This window comes from Rutilus rutilus (genome assembly GCF_951802725.1).
Source record: "Rutilus rutilus genome assembly, chromosome: 6".
In the NCBI taxonomy this organism is placed as follows: domain Eukaryota; kingdom Metazoa; phylum Chordata; class Actinopteri; order Cypriniformes; family Leuciscidae; genus Rutilus; species Rutilus rutilus.
The window spans coordinates 44,565,563-44,587,673 of NC_140214.1; the positions used below are offsets into that span (position 1 = coordinate 44,565,563).

The 22,111-nt window shown below is 38.5% G+C and overlaps 1 protein-coding gene across 1 annotated transcript; it reads right to left on the bottom strand.

Annotated features, from left to right (window-relative positions):
* Positions 1 to 4,887: 4,887 nt before the first annotated feature.
* LOC311292422 (putative inhibitor of apoptosis) lies at positions 4,888 to 5,820 on the bottom strand (the record flags this gene model as incomplete). The annotated part of the gene is made up of 1 exon (XM_084412090.1): positions 4,888 to 5,820. The coding sequence occupies one exon, from the start codon at positions 5,818 to 5,820 to the stop codon at positions 4,888 to 4,890; it is 933 nt and encodes a 310-aa protein (XP_084268216.1).
* Positions 5,821 to 22,111: the final 16,291 nt, after the last annotated feature.

The following is a 22,111-nucleotide window of genomic DNA, read 5'->3' on the forward strand; positions in this document are numbered from 1 at the left end:
TTCAGCGATCAGAATGAGACATTGTGTTAGGGCTAAATTTATTTCAAAGTTTAAATGATATCTTTATAACATGTTTTTAAATTAAATTCAATACATTATTAAAAGTCTTAATAAAAAAGTCTCTCAAACAGAGGCCCTCGCTCGTGTCTGTCAGCAGGCCGACGGGGGCGCGCGTGTGTCTGTGTGTCTATGCTGCATTCTGACATCCCCTCCTTCCATTTCCAGAGGTAACAGTGACACTGTGAAGTCTATCTCACACTAACTAAAGTTAAAAAACATTCTGTTCTTTATAAGTATATAAAAAAATATCTGCTGAAACCAATTGTTTTAGATAAACAAAAGTAATAAAATCCATCTTACATAAAACATTATATTCTTTATATTCTATCCTTTTATATAATATAATATAATACAAAATAACAGAGTGGTTCTCTCTCTCATTTAAAAGTATAACCTTAAAAAGTTTGCATTAGATATTTTAAAAGATTGATTAAATTAAATCTTTAAAGTTTCAATACATACTCATCTTCTATTTATCTGTACTTATGTATGATATAAATTATTTTTTTGCTTAACGGTGACCTAAAGTATAATTGTTATTAAACAATGTCTGTTCAAAAACTGTACTTGGTCGTCTTAAATCTCATTTATATGAAAAAGATTCAATCAGCATTTTTTGTCCATGTGGGGGTTTCAATTTTTATGGCTTTCCATAGCTATCCCGCACACCTAAACACGACCATCACAGAAAACTACATTTTCAAAATGAAATAAAAATAAATAATTTAATAAAATGTAAACAAAGTTTTAGCTAAATAAAAACACCTTACATTTCCAGAGAGGCGAAGTAGTTCTTTATGCAATGATAAAAACGATCCAAAAAAGCAAATAGTTTAAGTTGTCATAAACATATCAGCCCCAGACCCTTCAGAGATAAACTACAGTGTGACCTGAAGCTTCAGGATATAGGGCAACAAACCAGATGAGTCTCGGCGGACAATGTCGCAGTAAATCTAGTCTGCTAACGCCTTTCCAGAGTACATCCAGAGTTTACACTAATTTCATTTAAAAGTTTAAATCAAATCTTTAAAGTTTTATTAAAATCATATCTTCTATTTATCTTCTTAGAAGATTTATGTATTATTGTAACTAAGCAGCGTCTGTCCAAAAACTTTAGATTGTTACATACAACATACAACATGAAACATGTTGTCAAAGTTTGTCACAATGTTTTTTAAGAAATCCTAGGACTTTACATTGCTCTTATTTAGACAAAGTTGTATCATTTGGAAAATCAAAGTAAAAATCACACATCGTCTTAATTCAAAGTATAAGTATAAGATCGTATAAGATCATTTTTACTCGTATCTCCCGAACTAGGGTGAAACCCTTTACTGAGAATATACCACCGGCCATCTACTCAAAATACATGTAGAAGTTTAAAATGTTAGCATTTGTTGATGGTGGCCGTATGAACCGACTTTGGAGGGGAGCTATAGCAGGAAGCATACCCTTTGACCTCCTCGATTTTGCAGGCCTTTTTGTTAAAGATTTAAAAAGATTCCCATCTTGCGGTGAAATTCTATTTTGCATTTAAACGAATAGTGCTCTCTAGCGGTTCTCCCATCTAATCGCTTTTTCAACTTTGGTAAATGTGTCAAGAATCTATGACAACATGTCTTCTGATAGCGCTTCATCGAGTTTAATTGTACATGTTCTACCGTTATGATGTACTTGTTACATGTTCTACCGTACATGTTCTACCGTTCTATATAATGATTAACCAAGCTTGTCATTTAGACCGTACCTTTGACTTACCCGTCGAGAAGAAAGCAGGTGTCTACTGCGTCCCTCTTTCCACCTGGGAAAGCTATCCCGATATTTATTTACATACCGATAAATAAAATTTGAATTTAATTAAAACTTCTCCTGTGGCTCGGCATAACTATGATCCAGCATTATATTGTACCGTGCAGTGCAGCCTTTCAAATGTGCCGCGGGAAATATCAACGTCTCCCATATGGTCTAGCGGTTAGGATTCCTGGTTTTCATCCAGGCTGCCCGGGTTCGACTCCCGGTATGGGAAGACAATTTTTTACATTGCCAACAAAATTCAAGTTATTCAAGTTCATCAATGATCATTTTTAGTTATTCACAGTCTTAGGGGCCTACACGAACTGCTGAAACAAGCAGTTTCTTGAAGATTCGGTACTGAATCATTTTCACAAATACAATTATATTGAATCATTTATGTCATCATTTCAACTTTTCATCTCATTATCATGACGCATAGTCATAATTTAAATTTTTTATGTCAGAATTACAATTTTTGTCAATGACGCCTTTTTAATGTAAAACGTTTTTTAAGTCATAATTTGGTTGTTGACTATAGTAGTGTTGATGATGATACCTGCTAGTGCTTTTTGTACCTCTCTGGTATTATAGTGTTTCAAGATGGCGGAACAACACGGAAGCCTCCTTGGACTTACCCGCCCCATGTAAATAAAATATAAGAAATTATCTTTCTTAAAATCAGATCATTGGCACAGATCATTTTACACCCATGAGGACATATTTATGAATAAAGACAATGATTTTAGCTAATACAATACCATTTTTTCAATCTACACATGAGAGACCTTCAGAAGTCAGAACTTCAGGGGTCAACGGTTTAGGCCCGTTGGCGAAAACACTGCATGTGTAAGGTAGTTTTCCAGATTTTCACCCAAAATCAAATACTGTATGACACTTTTCAAAGTTTGAATAACCTGTTGTGTTCTGACACAAGGCCATTAACCGGTTCTTTTTGTTTTATAAATTTATTTTTTGCTTATTTCTAAATATCAACCTGATAAATATGAATACACGATTAAACAAGATAATTTTTAAGAAAAAACATTTTTCACCATGATAATGTTTAGTTTAGATGTTGATGATTAAGTTTTAGGCGTAGTGCAACCAGATTTCTCTAACATCTCACTCACGACGAACAACGTTGTAAATAAACATTTTCAAACTGTAATTTAACCATATTTTATTGATTATGGTGATTTAAAGTTTTTGTTATTAACTAATACCTTTATCTTTTAACTAACATCTGACCCCAAATAAACAGATAATGGAATGTTCACAATCTACAGTTAGATATTCTCCTATGTATGTAAGTAGTTGTGCTTAAATCTTTGGCTGTATTTTGTCACACCGTAGTGATACAAAGTTCCAGACTCTATAACTTTAAAACATCATCTTTGGAATCACACGTGTCCATGTAAGATTCAAAAAGACCAAATCACTAAGAATTTGTGATACACAAATAAATACACAAAAGTTTATTACTCCGCTATTTTAGTCATCTTGTTCAGATAGCAGGCGACACTGTTTCACATGTTGTACGTTGGACTGTGTTTTAGGTGAAGACGTTTATAGAAATAAATTACGCTTAAGAATTTAAGCGATAGTTTGACTAAATTGATATCAATCACACAAATACGAATCACACAAAGTATTAACACGAAAAGTAAGTTCTAGAGGTCAACTGGGTTAAAAGTAAATGCATCATCATGAGCCATTTAAAACAAATACAGAAAAGCCACTATAGTGATCCGTTTTGAATGTCTGTCATTAACATCTTGTTTCTTTTTGTACAGTTTGCAAAAAGTACATAGAGCGTGGTCAAACATGTTAGGAAAGTATCCTATACATTATAGGTCCTTCTACACGATAGGCCTTTAACCGGTTCTTTTTTGTTTTATAAAAAAAAAGAAAACAAAAAATATGACTAAAAAAAAATGACTAAATCTTTCTGCGATGCCTACGAAACATCGACGTGAAAGATGAGTATGGCTGTTTTTCTGTTACCTATTACGCTATAACTCGTTTAACTATTACACAGTTAAGCTAATGAATTACGGTTGACAAGTGGTATTTTTACGTAAATTGATTCATTTTTTTATTCCATCCACACTTTGACACCAGAGTTTTATGATCTTCTTTTTATTCTGCATAATGCCGACATGTTTTAACATATCGTTCATTTCATTCGTTAGATAAATCATCTATCTAACAGTCATCGGTCAGATTCTTGTTTATATTGAACATTGTTATTGAACCGTTTTTCAATATTATTGAAAATAATTGTTAAATAAAAGCGCTATTGTTCTCGGCCTCATCAAAGTTCACATAGTTTTCACAGGAGCGTACCGACTCTGAAACAAGAGCAAAAGATTTTGTTTGCATTTCTTCTGAAACACCCTGTTTTAAAATTGTTTAACATCGTCAGCGTAACACTTACCATACTGCCGGTTGTGATGTTTTTGTATGGCGTTTTCTTTATCTCTTTATCTATTTATATATCTCTTTGTTCATACACGACGGTATTCGCATGATTTGTATCTTGATTAGAGTCTTGATTTGATACGAGAGACATTTACATTATACCGTAAATAGCGCTAAAATGTATATTTTAATATTTTTAATTATATCTCTGGTTCTATGTTTTTAAAGACAAGGACGCCTGTTTCTATAAGCGACCCTCAAAATCTGTGCATACAACAAAATTACTTTTGTTTGAAGAAAAACTCAGCGGGTGCTTGATCACTATTGAATCTATTAAACACAGTAATGATGTGTTTAACGCGATATGGATATCACATTTTAATTTCAACTAACTTACTTTTCAAATAACCTCTTAATAGTTAAATGAACTTAAAGCCTACGCAAAATTATTCTTAAAAAACATTAACTTAAAGCATGCACATCCTAACTACTTTCTAAATGTTTGTAAATCCAAAAATGTTGTCACTGGATCGAGTGAAAATAATAAACTTGTCCTTTGTGTTTATTCATCAAGTTAAATGTAAATTTGCAAATCCAAATGATAGGAAAACTTTATGATAGGAAAGTACGGACGGCGCCTTTGACCAAGCCTCTACATATGGGGCACTTGCGCAGAGAAGGTGCACATTCTTTGCACACAACTAGGTGACCACAGGGGATGAAGACAATGTTCACTTCCTTATCCATGCAAACTTTGCATGTGCGCTCCTCTTGAAGTCTTCTTAACTGTTCCTCCATAGACAAGTCTGAAAGATCTTGACTCGGGGATGCTGCTTCATTTGTCTGGGCCGTCAGGCCACTCTCAAATTCCATCTCTAAAGCAGACTCCACCGCCGCATCTTCTGAACGGTCTTCTCCAGGACCCACAGCTGGATCAACACATTCTCTCGTGTCTCCATTAGTCAATAGTCTTGGAAATCTTGCTTGAATCTGATGAACAAACTCTTGGCCCTTTTCTTGCAGCACGTATTCACATCTTGGAAACCACTTGGCATGTTCTACCCATGGATCATCACCAGACTCCCAACATCTGAGTCCACCATCGCAAGAAAAGCACTTCACGTCATCATTACGACCAACATAGTAAAAACCAGCCTTAGCCAATTGGTCTGGTCGAACAGTTATTCTTGAGGGCCAGTAGACAAATGTGAGCGACCTTTCTTCACACCGTTGCATTGCCGATACATTGAAAAGGATAGATAAAGGTACATTATCTGCACGGTCACCCCGAACGAAGGGGCAGTTGGGGTAATGTCTCTGGTGCTCTGATACTGCACAATCTCCCAGTTCCCAGTTGCTAAGCTGGCCTCCACAACTGAAGCAAGCCACTCTGTCGCCCTGACCAAGGTAGTAGAAACCACTTTTGGCAAGCTCGGCCGGACTTACTGGTGCAAGAGTCCAATTCTGAAAGGTGTCAAGGCGTTCCTGTTCCCGACGCATGCCAGGATTGTGACAAGCCGGAGGTTGCTGGTGAGACATATCCATGTTTAAGTAAACTCCTCCGTTTGGCCTGAAACGGATGCCGTGGTGGTCGACGTTACGGGTGTCGCAGGGGTGGAAAGAGGATGGCTTCGTTGTGAAGCGGGGAAAAGGATGAAGACATAAAAATGGGACCACAGGGTGTGTCTGGAATGTAAATGGTTGCACATGCATGCACATAAAATGCAGAAAACAAATATTGAAATATTGAATTATTCTAAATATTATGAGCTCAGACATTTTTACCAGAATTTTATTTCAACATTATACTTTCATACATTGAAGAAGAAATTTGAGTGAAAGACATTTACAGATGGTCTAACCAGAATAGAAAATCTCTGCAGGCTATCATGTTTTGCTCCAGGGTATAGTTGACCAGACTTTCAACTAATTCACCAACGTCAGTTTTTGCATTTTTTGACACCAGTGACACACAGAGATCCGTTACGAATGTCCATATAGTGAGTATTTCTGTGATTTCGAATTCGGCACAACATCCACGCAACACATCCAGAACTTTTCTGAGGATTACGCCGTTCGGCTCTTTGCCGTTAAAAAACATGGGCGTTACATCAGGCCATGGCTTTGTCAAGCCTCTTACGACGTCCATTTCATTTTTGAGATTTGTCACACGTTTGGTATCCTGCGCACAATCTTTTTTCATATCACTCGCAGCGTCGATGATCCTGTGCATCAAGCCAACCATTTGGCCTCTAAAATGATCTTTAAACATAGAGTCCAGCGCAGCTCTTAAACGACACTCTTTGCCCGTGGCACACTCACACACCGGAGGATAATTGTACCCCGTATCGCCAGAACTCAACGGGGAGTCGCTCTCCTTTAGGTTTTGCGTCGCCATTTTTTCAGCTTTTCAGTCTCCTGAATCTCCTGCAATGTTCCTGGAATCTCCCTTGCGGTACAATCGTGCATTAATGCGCAGAAGTTTGTGGGTCAGAAGTTTGCGTCAGGTTCAGACAAACAGGACTTTCAACTTTTTTTTTGCAGTGGCGCAGCAGTCCGAGGCTAGTAGAGCTAGAGTAGAGCTAGAGTAGAGCGTGTAATGTCGTGAAATATTTATCAGGCTGGGGTCCACCCCTGCCCCGCTGGAGGGGCTGAATAGGGTGTTGGCCTCAGGAAAGCCATAAATAACTAGTTCCTGCATAACCAACAAGTCCTACATGTCGCCAGAGAGAAGTTTGAATCGTTCGAGTCATACACACAACTGCAGCGATGGAGCGCGTGAACACGAGCAGTGTGAGAGGATTCCTGAGATCTTGTGACGATCTGACTGAGAAGATTCGCTGTTTAATACAGAAGAAACTCATCAAGAAGTACTTGAGCAGGTATAAAAACCTATTTTATTTGTGGATTAAAGAATAGAATAAAAAATAGCCATTTCTATAATAAAAGTATTTCTCTCTCACTATGGACAACCAATCCCATGCATGCCAAACTATCATTTGGCATAACTAATCATTATCAACATATATTTTTTTGATAAAAGAGTTCCAAATGGCACTTATTTTTGACCCCGTATAAGCACTCCAAAGTTCACTTTGTCCACAAAAAGGAACTTAGCCTTAATTTACTTTATGGGTGTTAGGTAAATACGTTTATTAAATTGTACACATTCATTCATGCACACATGTTATGTGTTTCTTCTCCTCTCACATTAAATCACAATTTAGAAAAAAAGAAATTAGAAACAAGTTGATTATTTTTGTAGTTGTTTAACATTTCTCAAAACATTTGTCAAATATGAAATGTTTAGTTTAGCTACTTGCACCTTATCTAGCACTTTATGACCGTTATCAGCTATTATCAGATACTTTTGTCCTAACATAGACTATTGTTTTAGCTCTGGTTTAACCTGCTGTGCGTCTGTTCACCGTCCATCATGTGCTCTAACACTGCAGCATCAGCTTGTTCATTGACTTTGAACTGGTGTATGAATGTGTTTATTTTATGTTAACTTTATTTTTGCTATTGTACATACATTTTATTCTTCTAACTGTTTATCTTTGGTTAACACAGTTGGAGAAGAACAACAGGGAGGTTGGAAGACACAGTAGAGGAACTACAGAATAAATATGGAGAGAAAACAGCATTAAAAAGGATCAAGTCTATAGTGAAAAAAATCAGAACAAAGAATATCAAACGTAGGAAAAGATTTATCATTTTACTTTGTTAGTAGTGAATATGTTTCTCAATCTTCAATAAGTTTTACTATAACGTTTACATGGTTTTGGTTGTGTATTTAATTGTTAATTTTTTTTTTTAACAGATGGTGACGTTCAGACGCTGAGCATTCAAACACATTCTGGAAACATGACAAACCAACAGCCTAACAACCATCTACAACGACAGCATAATAATACTAATAATAATAATAATTCTACATCATTCGGACGGCTATTAATTCAGATCCCTAATCAGCTTACCTTCACAATTGACCAAAAGAATGGTGGGACAATAGTTGCTCCAATCATGGTAGAAAAGACAATATATGGTGATGTTAACATCAGTGTGGTGAGTGTCTGATAAGTTAGTCCATAGAGTGTGGAACTTTGCATCACTACGGTGTGTCAAGATACAGCCAAAGATTTAAGCACAACTACTTACATACATAGGAGAATATCTAACTGTAGATTGTGATCTGAGATCTCTTTAATTTTGTGTGTTAAAGTGTTAGTAGGTATTAGTTAATAACAAAAACTTTAAATTAACATAATATTAATAAAATATGGTTAAATTACATTTTGAAAATGTTTATTTACAACGTTGTGCGTCGTGATACCTCGCAATGTTAGAGAAATCTGGTTGCACTACGCCTAAAACTTAATCATCAACATCTAAACTAAACATTATCATGGTTTTGTTGTATTTTAAAACACTGTTTTTCTTATTTCCTGATTTTCATTTTTCAGGTCGATATTTGTAGAAATAAGCAAAATACATTTATAAAACAAAAAAGAACCAGTTAATGGCCTTGTGTCAGAACACAACAGGTTATTCTAACTTTGAAAAGTGTAATACAGTATTTGATTTTTACAAATAGCGAAACCAACGGGCCTAAGCCGTTGACCCCTGGAGTTATGACTTCTGAAGGCCTCTCATGTGTAGATTCGCTCGTTGAAAAAATTGTATTTTATTAGCTAAAATCATTGTCTGTATTCATAAAATATGTCCTCATGGGTGTAAAATGACCTCTGCCAATGATCTGATTTAAAGAAAGATCATTTCTTATCTTTATTTGCATGGGACCAAGGAGGCTTCCGTGTTGTTCCGCCATCTTGAAAAAGAGCAGAGAGGGACAAAAAGCACTAGCACGTTTCATCATCAACACTACTATAGTCAACCACCAAATTATGCCTTAAAAACGTTTTAAGTATTACATTAAAAAGGCGTCATTGACAAAAACTGTAATTCTGTATTAAGTAATAATTATAACAAAAAGTTGAAATGATGACTATGCGTCATAATTATGAGATGAAAAGTTTAAATGATGATGTACTAAATTGAAATTATGATAAAGTAAATGTTCCATAGTGAAATTTTCTGAATTCTATATAATTGTATTTGTGAAAATGATTCAGTACCGAATCTTCAATAAACTGTTTGTTTCTGCAGTTCGTGTAGGCCTCTAAGACTTGTAGGCCTCTAAGACTATGGATAACTAAAAAATGATTATTGAATAACTTGAATTTTGTTGACAATGTAAAAAAAATTGTCTTCCCATACCGGGAGTCGAACCCGGGCAGCCTGGATGAAAACCAGGAATCCTAACCGCTAGACCATATGGGAGGCAATGATACTGCCCCGGCAAATTTGAAAGGCTGCACTGCACAGTACATTATAATGCAGGATCATACTTATGCCGAGCCACAGGAGAAGTTTTAATTAAATTCAAATGTAATTTATCGGTATGTAAATAAATATCGGGATAGCTTTTCCCCATGTGGAAAGATCTAATGAAGGAGAAAGACTTTGAAAGGGAAGTTGCCTGATTTCTTCTCGACAGGCAAGTCAAAGGTATGGTCTAAATTACAAGCTTTTTTCATTGCTTGGTTGTGTAAATCATTATATAGAACGGTAGAACATGTACAATTAAACTCGATGAAGCGCTATCGGAAGACACGTTGTCATAGATTCTTGGCACATTTACCAAAGTTGAAAAAAAAAACGAGTAGATGGGAGAAATCTTTTTAACAAAAAAGCCTCTAAATCGAGGAGGTCAAAGTGTAAATCATTATATAGCTGCCATAACAGTACAAAAACATGTATCGTTAAACTCAATGAAGCGCTATTGGAAGCCATGTTGTCATAGCTTCTTGACACATTACGGCTACCGCAGTTGCAACACGCATTTGAAAAAGCGAGTAGATGGGAGAACCACTAGATGGGAGAAATTCTTTTGGGAGAACTAACTTGTAGTTGGGTCTTTAACAAAAAAACAAAAAAAAGCCTCCACAATCGAGGAGGTCAAAGGGCATGCTTCCTGCTATAGATAGTATCATCAGCTCTCCCCAAAGTCTATTCATGCGGCCAGCAGACAGATTTTAAACACCGATTTTACACTTCTACATATATTTTGAGTAGATAACCGATAGTATATTCTCAGTAAAGGGTTTCACCCTAGTTCGGGGAATACAAGTTAAAATGATCTTATACGATCGTATACTTATACTTTGAATTATGACTGATAAAATTAAATATTCGCTCAAGACCAACTTTACTTATGCCGCGTCAGTGATTTTGCAGATGATACAACTTAGTCTAAATAAGAGCAATGTGGAGTCCTCGGATTTCTTAAAAACAACACAACAACAAAACATTGTGACAAACTTTGACAACATGTTGTATGGACAAAAGATCTAAGATGCCCAAGCACAGTTTTTCAACAATCAACAACTAAACGCTGTTTAGTAAAAATTCTACTTTAGGTTACCGTTAAACAAAATCATTACAGTAATCTTCTAAGAAAATAAATGGAAGATATGATTTTAATAAAACTTTAAAGATTTCTTTTAATTTTAAAATACCTTATTTAAACTTGTATGATTATGCTTTTAAATGAATTTAGTATAAACTCTGGATGTACTCTGTAAAAGGCGTTAGCAGACTAGATTTACTGTGACATTGTCCCCCGAGACTCATCTGGTCTGATACCCTGTTTCCTGAAGCTTCAGTTCACACTGTGGTTTATCTCTGAAGGATCTGGGGCTGTAAGGTGTTTTTGTTTATATATTTATTTAGCTAAAACTTTGTTTACATTTTAGTAACATATGTTATTAATAATAATTTAATTTAAAATAGAGATTAGTTTATTTTTTTAGAACCGTGTGTGTGTGCACAAAATGATATTAAATTATTTATTTATTTATTTCATTTTGAAAATGTACAAATGTAGTTTTCTGTGTTTAGGTGTACGGTACAAAATTCATTATAGCTATGGAAAGCCCCCACCATAAAAATTGAAACCCCGCATGGACAAAAAAATGCTGATTGAATCTTTTCATATAAATGAGATTTAAAACGACTAAAAAGTACAGTTTTTCTACAATCTAAAGTTTTTGAACAGACAGACATTGTTTAATAACAATTATACTTTAGGTCACCATTAAACAAAATCATTACAGTAATCTTCTAAAAGATAAATAGAAGATATGAATGTATTCAAACTTTAAAGATTTTATTTAAACAGTCTTTTAATTTTAAAAGATCATATTTAAACTTTTACGATTATGTTTTGAAATAAATTCAGAAAGATGACGGCACGCTAATTTACCGGAACCTGTCACAGACACACGTACGCACACACACACACACACACACACACACACTGTAACGTTGCTGGCTGAATGATAAGAGGAAGCAGGATCCACATGCAGCAAACTTTATTTGATAAACCTAAAACTAGACAAACTCAGACTCAGGAAACAGGACACAGGAACCAAACAGCCAACATACAAAAACAAGAACTCACAAAGACTGAGACTAGACACAGGGCTTAAATACATGGGCAAACAAGCTAAACAAGATAACAAGGGGGCGTGGTTAAATCAGAAACACCTGGGGAGACTAATAAACAAGAAAGACTACAAAAGGACTACAAAACATGGCACATAACAGGAAATAACAAAAATGCATACCAGACAAGGGAAACACAGGACAGGAATCATGACATAGCCCCCCACTTAAGGAGCAGATTCCAGATGCTCCTCAGGAAATAGTTCAGGAGGGTGGTGGAGCGGAGGCGGACCCAGGGGGCGGGATGGAGGGCCAGGCCCGTGGAGCGGAGGAGGGCCTGGAGACTGCAGTAGTACGGGAAGCCAGGGTGGAGAAGGCAGTGCAGGCGACCAGGGAGGAGCAGGCAGTGCAGGCGACCAGGGCGGAGCAGGCAGTGCAGGCGACCAGGGCGGAGCATGCGCTGCCGGCGACCAGGGCGGAGCATGCGCTGCCGGCGACCAGGGCGGGGCAGGCTGTGCAGGCGGCCAGGGCGGGGCAGGCCCTTTGGCGGTGAAGCCACGGCGGTGAAGACCCTTCGGGCGGCCACGGCGGTGAAGACCCTTCGGGCGGCCATGGCACAGGAACAGACACCGGCTCAGGAACAGGAACAGACACAGGAACAGGAACCGGCTCAGGAACAGACTCTGGATCGGCGGCGGCCATCTTGTCTGGAGACACTGGCTCGGCGGCGGTCATCTTGTCCGGAGACACTGGCTCGGCAGACGTGACTTGAACAGACACTGGATCGGTGGAGGCCATCTTGTCCGGAGACACTGGCTCGGCGGCGGCCATCTTGTCCGAAGACACAGGCGTGGAGTCGGCCATCTTGTCCGAAGACACAGGCGTGGAGTCGGCCATCTTGTCCGAAGACACAGGCGTGGAGTCGGCCATCTTGTCCAAAGACACAGGCGTGGGGTCGGCCATCTTGTCTGTAGACACAGGCACAGAAAGAGGAAGAGGAACAGATTCAGGCTCAGTATCAGGATCAGTTTCAGGCTCAGGAACAGATTCAGTCTCGGCGGGACGAGACTCTTGACGGGCGGACGTGACGTGAAGCTCAGTCTCTGGATCGGCAGAAGTGACGTGAAGCTCAGTCTCTGGATCGGCAGAAGTGGCGTGAACAGTCTCTGGATCAGGATCAGCGCGCTCTGAGCTTGACGGGACCAGCGGCGGCGAGGGCTTTGAGCTGGGTAGGACCAGCGGCGAAGAGGACTCTGAGCTGGTTAGGACCAGCGGCGAAGAGGGCTTTGAGCTGGACAGGACCAGCGATGAAGAGGGCTCTGAGCTGGACGGAACCAGCGGCGAAGAGGGCTCTGAGCTGGGCAGGACCAGCGGCGAAGAGGGCTCTGAGCTGGACAGGACCAGCGGCGAAGAGGGCTCTGAGCTGGACGGGACCAGCGGCGAAGAGGGCTCTGTGCTGGACGGGACCAGCGGTGAAGGCCCTAGCTTGGCGGGCATGTCGCTTGCTGTCTCAGGCGCGGCGGGCATGACGCATACTGCCTTGGCTTCGGCAGATCTGGCGTGAAGTGCGGGCTCGGCTGGACTGGCGTGAAGTGCAGGCTCGGCAGGACTGACGTGAAGCTCTGGCTCGGCAGGACTGTACTCAGGCTGGACGGACGGGACATAAATTAGTTCAGGCTCAGGGGGTACTGTGAGCTTGTGGGGTTCTTCAACTACCAAGCCCACAGTAAATGATGAACCGCCCAGGAGAAGAGCCAGGTTGATATACCCCTCTAGGGTCCATCCGGCATTATCATCCGGCATCATCAGAGCGATCTCCTCATCTAGCCCACTCCAAAATATGTCCATGAGCTGAGAGTCCTCTAATGATGCTAAATGACAACAAGTCAAAAAGTCCCTAGCATACCTCTCGATAGGCTGACCATCTTGGAACAGAGAGGATAGCCAACTACTTAGAGCTCCGTTGCTTACAACTGCTGGATCCATTTTGTGGTGAGTTCTTCTGTAACGTTGCTGGCTGAATGATAAGAGGAAGCAGGATCCACATGCAGCAAACTTTATTTGATAAACCTAAAACTAGACAAACTCAGACTCAGGAAACAGGACACAGGAACCAAACAGCCAACATACAAAAACAAGAACTCACAAAGACTGAGACTAGACACAGGGCTTAAATACATGGGCAAACAAGCTAAACAAGATAACAAGGGGGCGTGGTTAAATCAGAAACACCTGGGGAGACTAATAAACAAGAAAGACTACAAAAGGACTACAAAACATGGCACAGAACAGGAAATAACAAAAATGCATACCAGACAAGGGAAACACAGGACAGGAATCATGACACACACACACATACCATTTGTCTGGTGCTTCATGAAATCTTCAGTCAGCAGACTTAGATGAATTTTATTTTTATCTAAAACTGAAATTTCAGTAGATTTTTTTTTTATATATATATACTTTTAAAGAACAGAATGTTTTTCAACTTTAGTTAAATTAGCAAGATAACCATTTTAATGTATACCCTTTTTTATGTAATATGATTTTTATTCTTTGGTTTATCAAAAACAATTGGATCAATAAGATATTTATTTTATAAGCGTTTAATAGGGTATATGTCGAACGTCGCATGACGAAACCGGAAACCTGGTCTCATCGCATCCGCTTGTCATAGAAAGTGTTAACAGCCGTATGAACTGATGCCGATATCTATGGAATTTTAAGGTAATCAGCTAACCTACCTATCTCACTTTGTTATTGACTTTTTATTCTATTTAAATATCTAAACGTTAGTGTGAAGATTTTTTTTTTTTTTTACTTTTAAATATCGATCTTCACATGTGAGGGACATTGGTTATGATCATCTTTGCTCGCTCCTTTTAAGTTATCTTGAGTAAAACAGTAAAAAAATGCATGAAGCACATACAAAAGACCTGAACCGGAAGCGATGCGTTCTGTTTTCCGGTTTCGTAATGCGGCGTTCGACATATACCCTATTATATACTTTTATAAAGAATTGAATGGTTTTCAACTTTAGTTAAATTAGCAAGATAGCTATTTTATTTTATACACTTATAGGCCTAAAGAACGGAATGTTTATGTAATATGATTTTTTTATTCTTTTGTTTATCTAAAACTGAATTAAATGGTTTCAGTAGATTTTTAGTAAGATATTATTGCATATTATTTGTGTGAAATATAAACCATGATTAGGGTAACTCTCTTTTTCTCACTTTCACTGTTACCTCAGGAATGTGGAGGGGGTCATGTCAGAGGACGCACACACACATACACACACACACACACACACACACACACACACAGACACACACACACACACACACACACACACACACACACACAGGCACACTACTCTGGCTGGAGAGGCATTCAGAAAAAAACAGTGTTTTTGTTTTACAACTTTTAATAATGTATTGAATTTAAAAACATTATTACGACTTTTAATAAATGTATTAAATTTAATTAAAAAAATAAAATAAAATAAAAACAACATTTTATAAAGATATCATTTAAACTTTGAAATAAATTTAGCCCTATTGTCTCATTCTGATCGCTGAATAAACCTAGGAGGAGAGAGAGAGAAACACTGACATTTATGTTATATTATTTTATAATCTTTTCATTTATACTTTAAACGAACGGTATGTTTTCAACCTTGGTTAAATTATTTTATAATCTTTTCATTTATACTTTTTAAAGAACAGTATGTTTTCAACTCTTTTTGTGATAGGTTTTAGTATTTAGTAAAATCCTTATTCATTTTATTCTTTTGTTTCTCTAAAACTGAATTAAATGGTTTCAGTAGATTTTTAGTAAGATATTATTGTATATCATTTGTGTGAAATATAAAACATGATTAGGGACAACTCTCTTTTTTTCTCACTTTTGCCGTTACCTCAGGAATGTGGAGGGATCATATCAGATGTTGACACATTTCCTAACAGCACTTGTGATGCCATATAGCCAGACACACACACACACACACACACACACACACACACACACACACACACACACACACACACACAAACACATAACTGAACTGGACAACAAATTCAAACTTTCTGTCAAAAACAGATGTCTATCACAAACACAGAAAATACACCCAGCTTGTGTGCACAAGAGATAATGCTTGTGTGACGCAGTCTTCAAACTTTCTGCCAAAACCACATGATCTACGGATAAAAAGGGTCAAATAGGGTCAAAAACTTTCTGTCAAAACCACATGATCTGCGACTAGCTAGGACAATAGGGCAAACCATAACAACATATGCCGGAAAGACACCGGTAGATAAAACTGTCAAAACGCATGATCGAACGCTCGATAGGACAATCCATATCCATATCTATACACGCCAGAAAGGGCGGGACAGGTCAACGGACAACCGGAAGGGCGGTGACCAGATGTCTTATCTGTGGGCGGGACCGGAAGTCATCAATCATTTTGACAGGTGCCATAGCATAAGTACTACTGACAAACTGCGACTTTCTTGACTTTCATAATTACCTTTTAAATTGACAAACATCATATGTGTAGTTCAGGGCACAGTTCAGACGGAATAAAAAGATAAGTTATCTCTCGCCATTGACTTCCATACATATTTTTTCCGAAATAAGGTCCCATGAGCCGGAAGCGGAGGGGCGGGACTTAGGCTCTCTATGTCAGCGTTGCATTATCTCATATGATCTCACACATTCAAACGTAGTCAGAGAAGACGCATATTCTCTCCGATCACATACGTTCCGAAACACTCAAACTGCGCTGCTTTCACAGATGCTTTCTTTACTCCAGTAATGTGCCGCCACATTTTTAGCTTAAATCCAACGAAACATACAACTTCGTTTGAATGTCAAAGAACAGTTGCAAAAAAAACGCACACACACAAAAAAAAACCTTCGCCCCTTTAGTTACTGTTGCTATGTCCGACAAGCTACACCGCGCGCGCTCACGCCAAACCATGATCTCACGCAATGAAAAACACATCGCGCAGCAGAGAGGACACTGACAACACGCTGACAGACAAGACAGTCCAGGTTACTTTTGATATTAAACAAAGTCTCAACGTTAAAATTTGGTCATTTTAAAAGAAATTTAGACAATACCGTTTTGTGGCTCTGTAATGTGTCTGACAGATCGCTGTGGTGCCTCAAGGTAAAGCTGCTCGTGAACCGATCATCTCTTCCTTCTAGATAATTTATAGCATCAAATAAACATGAATGAACATAAGAAGGAATGTAGTTTTAACTGCTGAAAGATGTCAGTAGGCTATACTCAGTAACTTACACTCCGTTTTTTCAAGTTCAAATCCTCCAACGTTGAACTCTCCTGACTGCTTTGTCGGACAAAAAAAAGGCGGATTCGGCGGATTATGATTGGCCAGATCGCTTGTCAATCAAACTCCCCGCGAAGGGTCGATTCTCATTGGCTGCCTGCCAATGTGGCAGGTAGATTGACAGTGTTACCCGCCAATTGCAGAATTCACCCGCATTTGGCGTGTGGTCGGGTGTTAATTTCAGGCCCTGGGTAACTATTAAAATGGCTACATGGAAACTGGTGTATCAAAGAGTAAACTGCTCTACAATATTTCTTTCAAACAAAATGTTAAATGTATTAACAGTCAAATGTTTCCCAATATAGAGACAAATCGGACCATACAGGCTCAAGCTAACAAAATTCAATTTCATGCTTGCATGGGGTCATGCTTAAAATTACTGAAAGCTATTGTTAACATAAGATTTATGAGAGAGATTCACTCTAATACACTTTAATAAAGATGCTGACATGCATGCTATATTCTTGCAATGGAAGTGCAATAACACTTAACTTCCTTAGAACAGAAACAAGTAATAAAAACTCGGTGAGTGGTTTAGCGCAATTTTCTGACCTCATGGGATCACAACACTAAGAGATAGTAAATCTTTTCCTGTAATTATTTTTTTTTTTTTTTTTTTGTGCGTTCCCGAGATTAGACCTTCCTTAACATAATGCCGAAAACCCAAAGTCTCTAGGTGGTCTGGTTGAGGAGTAGATAGAAGTGCAATATTGGTGCGCACAGACAGAACAGAAATCATGAGTTAACAATCGCAATTTTGTCCAGTGGAAAATTCTCTGAATTCCCCTAAATTAGATTCTGCCAAAAAGATCTTTAGCTTATGGTTACAAAGAGACCTTACAATATATGGCAGAACGCTGTTATCTAAAGCTGAAGGAATTTCACGCTTAGTTTATCCTTCTATATCCCTTTATGTTGATTCGGTCACCTGTAAATTTATTGACACTCTTAATTTTAAATTTATATGGAAAAATAAAGGGAAACACACAGCAGGAAATATTTAACTCAACCGTACTCAAAGGAAGGTTTGAATGTTTTAGACTTTTTACCTTGAACCAGGTTTTTAAAACAAACTGGTTGGAAAAAAATGTTTAAAGGGGAATTCAGTCTGGTTTTGGATTCCTAATTTGATTTTTAAAAGATGTGGAAATTTAAAATTGTTTCTTTCTTGTGATTTTAAATGTACGAGACTACCTATGAAACTTTCCATGTTATGTCATGGAAGCTGATCTTTTAACACAATTTTTCTCCTCATATCATATGGAACAACCAATATTATTTGATTTGATTTGATTTGATTTGATTCAATTTATTGTCATTACACAAGTACAAGTACAAGGCAACGAAATGCAATTTAGGACCGACCTGAAATTAGTAAGAATACAGCATAACATGAGGAGAGTTGAGGAGAAAAAAAGGCAACCCCCAGACTATGCTCCAATAGGGAGTACAGTTTGGGGACAGTAAAACACCTCAGCAATTTGCACATAATCAGTACACAACATGAACACACAAGACTTGCAACAGGGGAGAGGGGAGAGGGGAGGGGGTAGGGGGGAGGGGGGAGAGGGTAGGGGGGAGAGGGGAGGGGGTAGGGGGGAGGGGGGAGGGGAAATGGGGTTGGAGGTAATCCAGCAAAGGCAAGCAGCCATCCGGTCCTGCAGCCATTTCGGCGCTGGTCACAGACCCGCCTGACAAACTGGTGGTAAAAAGCGTCGAAGGCGTGGGATGGGGGGTGGGGGAGGGTGATTGCATATCTGTATCTATGTAAGAGTTCGTGTATGTGTAGGCCTGAAGAGTCGCTACGCCTGGCATCCCAATCTAGGTGCCTCAGTCCGCAGGATGTCATATCGAAACACAGCAGTTGCCATGGAGACAACCTTGATCAGGTCCCAGACAGAGTCAACAATCAGCAGGTGTCAGTGTGGAGTCGGGGAAGGAACGAGAGCGTCTCGCTGCAGTGCTCTCTCCAGAGGGAGTTGTTGTTCCAGCAGCGGCCTCGGCCAAGGCCAGTGCTGATAGAGGGGGGCCAAAAGCAGATAAGATTGTGGTTGTTTGGTCTTGGGACGAGTAGCCGCATTCCAATTTACACAGCTCCTGGTCCGTTTGGGTCTCCGAAACGATCAATTTGCCTTTGCAAAGCTGTGAGCTTCTCCATGATGTTATCCATATTGTGGTTCATAGTCACAGTCTGAGTGCCAACAGCTCTGCCCACTGCTTCAATCATAACGGGCAGCCTTGTGGGGCTTTGGACAGCTGTCACCGTCTTCTTAATTCCTCGATAAACCAGGGCAATGCCTAATCCAAACAGCAGAAAACCTGTTATCATGGTTCCGAATAGGTAGATATCTTCAACGTCCTCCACGGAAAGAGCCGCCAGACACACGACCCGCCACCTCGCCCATGCGTCCATCGTGTAGCCAGCTGCGAACGTTCCGTCAGGGCAGTCAGGTTCCCCCGAACCCAAGCTTCTCGTCGAGAAGATGGTGTCAATTGCGTTGAGAGACCAGTTGATCAAATCCATAATTTCTTAATTTGTAGAGTAGTGCGGAGAGAGTCTCTCAAAGTACAAGACAGTAGACGAGACGAGAGGAGCAAAGCAGGGAAGATAAGGGAGAGGAGGGTAGAAAAATGCGACCGCCTTCGTTGAGAGCCAAAGCAAGAAGGTGATTTATCAGCCTGTAAATCATTTTTCTTCCCTTATTGGTTTAATAAGGGCATTGCTTTTTTTTGTTTCAGACTAAGTAAACAATAGTGGAGACTTGTATTCTATGAAGATATTATTAAACTATATGGTTTAAATGTATCAAAACAGAACTACATTAAGCTTACAAAGACTATCCCTTCTAATTTGTTGTTTTTGGTGAAATCTTATAAATCATATGGTAATTTGAATATGAATGTCCCTCAACTGTTTATACATGGGGTAAATATTCAATTATTAAGGCTTATGGGAAATGGTTTTCACTTTTCCCCAAATATCACATTTCATTAGGTATGGACAGTGCCAAAAAATGCGTTTTACAATAAAATAAGTCCATTTAAAATGTATTCATCATTATTACCCTTGTAATAAATATTTAAGTAAATTTTACCATAATATTTCCCCACTATGCTCTTTTTGCCAAGAGGAGGGATAATCTATTTTACACTTATTCTACTGATCGGTTCTTATACTAAATTGTGGCTTCAGATTTCAGCCTCCATCTTGCATTTCATCAGTTGTGTAATATTTCTGTCAGTATAAGGTTCTTTTTCACTCGGATGTCTCTGAAAATAAAAAGCTAGATGATATTAAACTTTTTTGTATGATGGTATCATATTCACAAAGCAAGATAGGCCTACTCGAGTACATTCACAAAAAGACCCTAGAATGCATTTTGGCAACTGTTTTGCTTTAAGTTATTAAACAACTACCCCGAACTTCTGATAGCACATTAGCAATTCTGATGTTAAAAAAGAAAAATTACCCCGACCTCGATGAACTCGCCGGCGAAATAATCGTCTTGTTGTGGAAAGTAAGGTTGAATCATCATTTCTCGCTGCCAGCTCCTGTCTTGCACGGGCTGCAGCATTAAAGGTCCCGTTGCATGCGATTCCATGTTTCAAACTTTAGTTAGTGTGTAATGTTGCTGTTAGAGTAGGGCTGAACGATTAATTGCATTTGCGATAATATCGCGATATGATGAAATGCGATTTTTTAAACCGCAAAGCTGCGATTATAGTCTGGTCACGTGACACGCGAGAGTAAACAAGTCTGTATTGCAGATGAAGCATCAACTTGGCACGCGACACATACAGACCTGGCTACAGGAAATAACAGTTTATGTTTAATTTATGTGATATTGTGTTATAGATTCTCTCCAACGATTCTGTATCGATTAAGATAATTTCAGATTTATGTCTGAGCTTAGTTTTAAACACAGATAGGCTACGTGATGGCGCGTGTGCATAACAACCGTATTCTGCTTGCTTCTAATTCCTCTGTCTCTCTCACACACACACACACACACACACACACACACACACACACACACACACACACACACGACACCACTCGAACCTTACGAGAAATAAGTTAATAAAGTTCGGAAAAGTTGAAGCGAATTACAAGGACATTCGCGGGCTTCATTGCACAAAATATGAGAGATGCGCGGTCTGCGTGATGTTACTTTTGTAGTGCGCGGTCTCGCCCGCCGGTATTTTACTTACAGATGTTCTACGAAGGCATCATATGTCTTGGAATGCAGTTGGCTTATATATTAAAAATATGAAAATCACCGACAGAAGCTGCTTTCAATTTCAAATACTCACGTGCGCTTTGCGAAGAGCGTTTGAGCATGCGGCTGTGAGCGACTCTGTCTACGTGGTTAAATGTACTTGCATCTCAAAATGCTTTTATGACGCGAAATTAATGTGACATAGTCAGTTATTAAACAGACAGGACAAACCACATCTTATAATTTCAAAAGAGATGAAAACGTTCATACAGCCTACTCTTAAATACTGAAAGCACTCTTTGTTTATTGCTTGTAATATTTTTTTCCCTCTTTGTTATTTGTTTTGAAGCTATATTTGTTAAAATTATTAACATGTAATTGTATTAATTTAGTTTTTTAATGTGTAATTATTATAAGTAGGCCTACTTATAATTATGTAATTAAATATTTTAAGTTTTATTAATATGATCATTTTTTTTAATTGATCGGCTCATGAGGTGCCTAAAGATTCCCTTCCCTATTTTACAATGATTTATTGCTTGTTTTTGTTGAATAATAGAAAAGATAAAGAGCTTAAAAAATAATCGCATATTAAATCGCAATCGCAATATTGGTAAAAAAAATCGCAATTAGATTATTTTCCAAAATCGTCCAGCCCTATGTTAGAGCATAAATAATATCTGTAAAATTATAAAGCTCAAAGTTCAATGCCAAGCGAGATATTTTATTTAACAGAAGTTGACTACAAAA